Below are 6,311 nucleotides of genomic sequence, written 5' to 3' on the forward strand. Positions count from 1 at the left end.
TCCAAAACCGAGTTTCTTGTCTTCCCCCCCAGCCCGGACACCACCCCCCATCGACTTCACCATCATGTCCAACAACGCCACCATCAAACCCGCCCTGCAGGCCAGAGTACTTGGTGTCATTCTGGACTCCAACCTATCCTTCCAGCCCCAAGTCCAATCTTTAACAAGGTCATGCAGACTCCACCTCCGCAACATCGCCAAAATCCGCACGTTCCTAACCCCAGAAACCACTAAACAGCTCATCCACTCCCTCATCATATCACGACTTGACTACTGCAACTCCCTCCTCACTGGCCTGCCTCGCCGCTGGCTATCCCCGCTTCAGTCCATCCTCAATACGGCTGCCAGACTCATTCACCTTTCCAACCGCTCCATCTCCGCCACCCCCCTCTGCCAAGCCCTCCACTGGCCTCCATTTGCGCAACGGATCAAATTCAAAATCCTAACACTGACGTACAAAGCTGTCCACCATACTGCCCCGAACTACATCACTGACCTAATATCCAAGTACCGCCCAACACGCACATTCTGCTCCTCACAAGACCTCCTTCTCTCTAGTTCCCTGGTCTCCTCCTCCCATGCCTGCCTCCAGGACTTCTCCAGGGTGTCACCCATCCTCTGGAACTCCCTGCCCCAACCCATCAGATTATCACCTACTCTCCTCTCCTTTAAGCGCACCCTGAAAACCCACCTCTTCAGGGAAGCCTACCCCACCCCCTGCTAACTTGCCGACCTCCTCCACTCTTCCTACCACTCCATCCCCCACAGCTATCTCCTCCTGTACCACCATCCCCTCCCTCCTAGATTGTAAGCTGGAAAGAGCAGGGCCCTCGATCCCCTCATGTTTTGCATTGTATTGGTATTGTTCTGTCACATGTTCTGTCCCCCTTTGTAATGTACAGCGCTGAGTGAACTATTGGCGCTTTATAAATACTGTATAATAATAATAATAATGCCAGCGGCCGCCCACTCTTTACCAAGCAGTACACATTTCCTGAATGCCGCATGTCTCCACCACTAATTAATGACCGCATGCATTTCATTCTTTATTTCCTTCTGTGAATGTAACGCCTGTTCATGCGGTATTTACTGAGCGTGTTCAGTGTTTGTGGTCAATACCGCAACACGGGATAGGAAATGGACAGTTTCAGGATGGCATGCGGTATTTAGGGGAAATGTACCCACATATCACATGTGATCTGCTTCTGTGAAGGGAGACAATGTGTGGATTTTGTGTGTGATGTCACAATCATAAATCTTATATTTTACAGATGATATTTTCTCTCATTTCCTTGATTTAGAGTGGAGATCCAATCGATATAGAATTTGAGGTGAAAGCAGAAGAAGAAGAGGCGTATGTGAGGGATGATCAGCAGTCTATGGAGGAGGATGGAATAACGGGGACATTTATAGAGGAGGACACTCCTACAGAGATCAGCACAGGTGGGTCATGAACACTAAATCCATTCCTCCACCCATACTGCTCACTGATTGGTCCAGAGTAGGGCGGGGACTGGGTGATATCAGCCTGTAATCCCCTGGTCACTTTCCTGAGCTGTGTTCCCCGTCCTGTATTCCTGGATTTCTCTCGGATAATCTTCCTTCTCTGTGCTGCAGACACAATTTATGTATCTAGACTGGATTTATGGAGGTTCTGGGGATCAGCTGGCAGCAAAATGTTGATGTTCACCATAAGTGTTACTAGACCTAGACACCTGGACATGTTCTTTTGATCTTATTCCTCATGGTGGTGACATAGCAATTCTCCCAGTATTTGTCACCTGTGCCGGGTGGAGGGATATGTCTGTAGTGTCTCAGACCCAAGTCACTGAGTGCAGTCTCAGGAGATGGGAGGCAGCGGTGTGGGATCTCTGCAACTTGTCTACAGTAAACATTTTAGATTACAATTGATTACTGAATGCCAATATTATGAAGCCTGACCATTACACTATATAATTTATATTGTCCATTCCATACTCCTGACCCCTGCACTATATACTATGTGTTGTACATTACATACTCCTGACCCCTGCACTATATACTCTATGTTGTACATTACATACTCCTGACCCCTGCACTATATACTCTATGTTGTACATTACATACTCCTGACTCCTGCACTATATACTCTGTGTTGTACATTACGTACTCCTGACCCCTGCACTATATACTCTATGTTGTACATTACATACTCCTGACCCCTGCACTATATACTCCATGTTGTACATTACATACTCCTGACCCCAGCACTATATACTCTATGTTGTACATTACATACTCCTGACCCCTGCACTATATACTCTGTTGTACATTACATACTCCTGACCCCTGCACTATATACTCTATGTTGTACATTACATACTCCTGACCCCTGCACTATATACTCTGTTGTACATTACATACTCCTGACCCCTGCACTATATACTCTATGTTGTACATTACATACTCCTGACCCCTGCACTATATACTCTGTTGTACATTACATACTCCTGACCCCTGCACTATATACTCTATGTTGTACATTCCATACTCCTGACCCCTGCACTATATACTCTATGTTGTACATTACATACTCCTGACCCCTGCACTATATACTCCATGTTGTACATTACATACTCCTGACCCCTGCACTATATACTCTATGTTGTACATTACATCCTCCTGACCCCTGCACTATATACTCTATGTCTTACATTACATACTCCTGACTTCTGCTCTCCCCCTCCCCCCACTGCTATATATACACATAATATGGATTCTTTTTTGTTACCCCCCATTTCCTCCCAGCTGGACATTTTAGATCGGATGATGTGATTAGAGCACAGACTTTTACATGGTGATAATAATGTGATAACATCCTCCAACTTTGGACCCTTAAACAGAAAGTGATAATGAGGGAGGAGTCAATACCCCAATGATGGTGGTCTTCAGGATCAGTCCAGTCTTCATCTTGGTTGTTCTCCCCCCATCCTCACTCTCTGACCTCTGGTGGGGCTCAGCCCCGCTGTTCTTCATGACTAAATCATGGACTAAATAAGGAAGTGCAGTACTTCTTGTGTTGGGAAGATGGCGATGAGTGATAGAGCGGGTGGGGACCCTCGTCCTATAATCCCCTCATCACTGTCCCTCCTATAAAAGACAGTTCTGGTTGTTTCCTCACTCTCTGACTAAGGTCCATGAATAAAGAAATGACCTGGTAGGAGATCAGAGGAGCCATTTCCTAGTTCCCTTGAGGGTGGAATTGTAAGCTCCTCAGAGACCAAGCTGCCTGATGTGGGCGGAGTCCTGCCTTGGGAGAACCAATCAGCTCCTGTCTAGTAATCCTCTTTGTCTTTGTATTTTAGTCCATGGCCGGGAGATGAGGAAAACCTCAGAGGATTGTCTCACTTTGTCTCCAGACTGGAAAGTAGAAGATGAGGACATCACACAGTATAGTCCAGGAGAAAACCCAGCTCCCTCCAATGTCCATCCGGCACCACCCAGTGTAGATGGACCATCGGATTCCTCGTATCCTGAGGAACCTCAGACTGTCCTGGACCGGGCCGGCCTTCCAACGGGGAAGAGCTTCTCCTGTACTGAGTATGGGAAGGGTTTTCACTGTAAATCCCATCTTAATGTGCGTAAAAGATCTCACACAGGGGAGAAGCCGTATTCCTGTCCTGAGTGCGGGAAATGTTTTTCATGCAAGTACAATCTTAACACACATAAGAGATCTCACACAGGGGAGAAGCCATATTCCTGTCCTGAGTGTGGGAAATGTTTTTCACAGATGTCCAATCTTTACACACATCAGAGATCTCACACGGGGGAGAAGCTGTATTCCTGTCCAGAGTGCGGGAAATGTTTTTCACAGAAGTCCAGTCTTCACAAACATCAGAGATATCACACGGGGGAGAAGCCATATTCCTGTCCTGTGTGTGGGAAATGTTTTACACAGATATCCCATCTTTACACACATCAGAGATCTCACACGGGGGAGAAGCCGTATTCCTGTCCTGAGTGCGGGAAATGTTTTTCAGTGAAGTCTAGTCTTTACACACATCAGCGATCTCACACGGGGGAGAAGCCATATTCCTGTCCTGTGTGTGGGAAATGTTTTTCAAAGAAGACCAATCTTTACACACATCAGAAATCTCACATGGGGACAAAGCTATATTCCTGTTCTGAGTGCGGGAAATGTTTTTCATGGAAGTCCAATCTTTATACACATCAGAGATCTCACACAGGGAAGAAGCCGTATTCCTGTCCAGAGTGTGGGAAATGTTTTTCAGTGAAGTCCAGTCTTTACACACATCAGAGATCTCACACAGGGGAGAAGCCGTATTCCTGTCCAGAGTGCGGGAAATGTTTTTCACAGAAGTCCAATCTTTACACACATCAGAGATCTCATACGGGGGAGAAGCCATATTCTTGTACAGAGTGCAGGAAATCTTTTATAGACATGTCTAGTCTTCACAAACATCAGAGATGTCACACAGGGGAGAAGTTGTATTCCTGTTCTGAGTGCGGGAAGTGTTTTTCATACAAGACCAATCTTCACACACATCAGAGATCTCACACGGGGGAGAAGCCGTATTCCTGTCCTGAGTGTGGAAAATGTTTTTCACAGAAGTCCCATCTTTCCAAACATCAGAGGTCTCACACGGGGGAGAAGCCACTTTCCTGTCCTGAGTGAGGGAAATGTTCCTCACTGAAGTCCTGCCTTCCTGTACATCAGGGGTCCCACACAACCCTGGAGGTGTATTAGTGCCTTGAGTGCGGGAAACGTCTTCTAGATGAATGTTGCTGGACATCCCAGCTCTCATGTGGGGAAGAAGCACACCCTGATATACACTTCAGATATACTCCATGGCTGATCTTCATCATGGAAGAAACAGTTGATAAGGAGATGAGAGGCCCCCAAAGACATGGATGAAGTGCAGTAAATGTCGGGGTGCAGAGTGGTCAGTAGATCCTGGAAATGAAGGACACAACTTCAGCCCTTCTTGGGTGTCGGAGTTGCGTTTCCTGATAATGATATAGCGGGTTACAGAGCTAGAAGCCGGGAGAGCCCAGATCTCGTTATCGGGGAACTTTACACAGACAACAAGAACTTCTGAAGTTGATGTCCTTCATTTCAAGGCTCTACAGAACAGTGGTGACCCCGAAGCGTCTCTCTGTCTTCAGTCCATCCTTCTCCTATCCCCCAACAGGAGGGAAGGAGAACTCCGCCCCAAACTAGGGGGGAACTTTCCTCTCATTATTTCCCTTGGCTTCTGTGTGGGTTTGGGTGGTTGGAGGAGTGCGGCACGAGAGGGAACACCGCTTGTTGTTCTATGTCTACATATGGGGTCTGGGTAGAGGGGATCCACTGAAAAATATTTCTTATCTTTGATTTTGTGCAAATCGTTTCTGTTTTCACTTTGAAGGGCGATATTATGTGTGGTTTGTAAAAGGGATTGGCCCAATAGATACCGCCCCACTTAGAGAATAGATGAACTAATATGACCACCATTCATTCAGCCATGTCACATGTTGGGATCTTTTCTACAATACTTTGTTATAATAATGGAACACGTTGTGTATTGTATTGTACACCAATAATAATGACTCCGCCCCCACATTCCAGACAAGGGATCTTCCTGACCAATCATATTCCTTCTTTTACCATTTACTGATTTTTTTTCTGCAATCTTGTTAAAAGTGAAATTATAATAAAAAATGTATTGGAACAGAAAAAAATGGTGTGTGTGCAATGATGACAAAGCTGTGTATCCAGAAATGGCTGGTCGGTGACACTTCCATATACAGCCCAATGAAGTGACAAGGAAGCCCTAGAACCCTTTGGAGGAACCCTGGCTGAGAAAGGCTGGACTAGGCAGTCACATATCTGAAAAATTTCCAAAAATAATGCTTTATCGCACATTAATGATTGACAATTGGGCAATCGCCCTGGTTTACCATCACCTCAGTATGAGACAATACACACAGACCTAAAACCATTAAAATCACACCAAGACCGGTCTGGATATATATGTGCTGCAAAGAATTGGATAATCACAATGATGTGATCAGAAAAGTCGATCTAAATATTAGGTCAACTAAAATGCCAAAAATACATTCCAACATGAGAATATCGGCATTTCTAGATTTAGTTGCTGATGATCTAAAAAACCTTGAGTGGAGAATGCCAATTGGTGACAATCTTACAAAAAAGGAAAGAAAAGCCCTTAAAGAATTAAAAGAGACCAAAAATATAGTAATTAAGAGAAGTGATAAGAGGGGTAATGTAGTCATTTTAAATGAACAAAACTATGTCAAAGAGGTGAAGC

The 6,311-nt window shown here is 45.3% G+C and overlaps 1 protein-coding gene across 1 annotated transcript in view; it reads left to right on the forward strand.

Moving 5' to 3' along the window:
- Window positions 1–5,715, forward strand: part of LOC149461878 (uncharacterized) — a 51,570-nt gene extending 45,855 nt beyond the window's left edge. The window contains 1 exon segment of the mRNA XM_089677728.1: window positions 3,359–5,715. Coding sequence (XP_089533854.1) covers window positions 3,359–4,747 — 1,389 coding nt within the window. The 3' untranslated portion in view covers window positions 4,748–5,715.
- Window positions 5,716–6,311: the final 596 nt, after the last annotated feature.

Source organism: Staurois parvus, unplaced genomic scaffold, assembly GCF_062004578.1.
Source record: "Staurois parvus isolate SC_StPar_1 unplaced genomic scaffold, SC_StPar_1.0 ptg000191l, whole genome shotgun sequence".
Lineage (NCBI taxonomy): Eukaryota > Metazoa > Chordata > Amphibia > Anura > Ranidae > Staurois > Staurois parvus.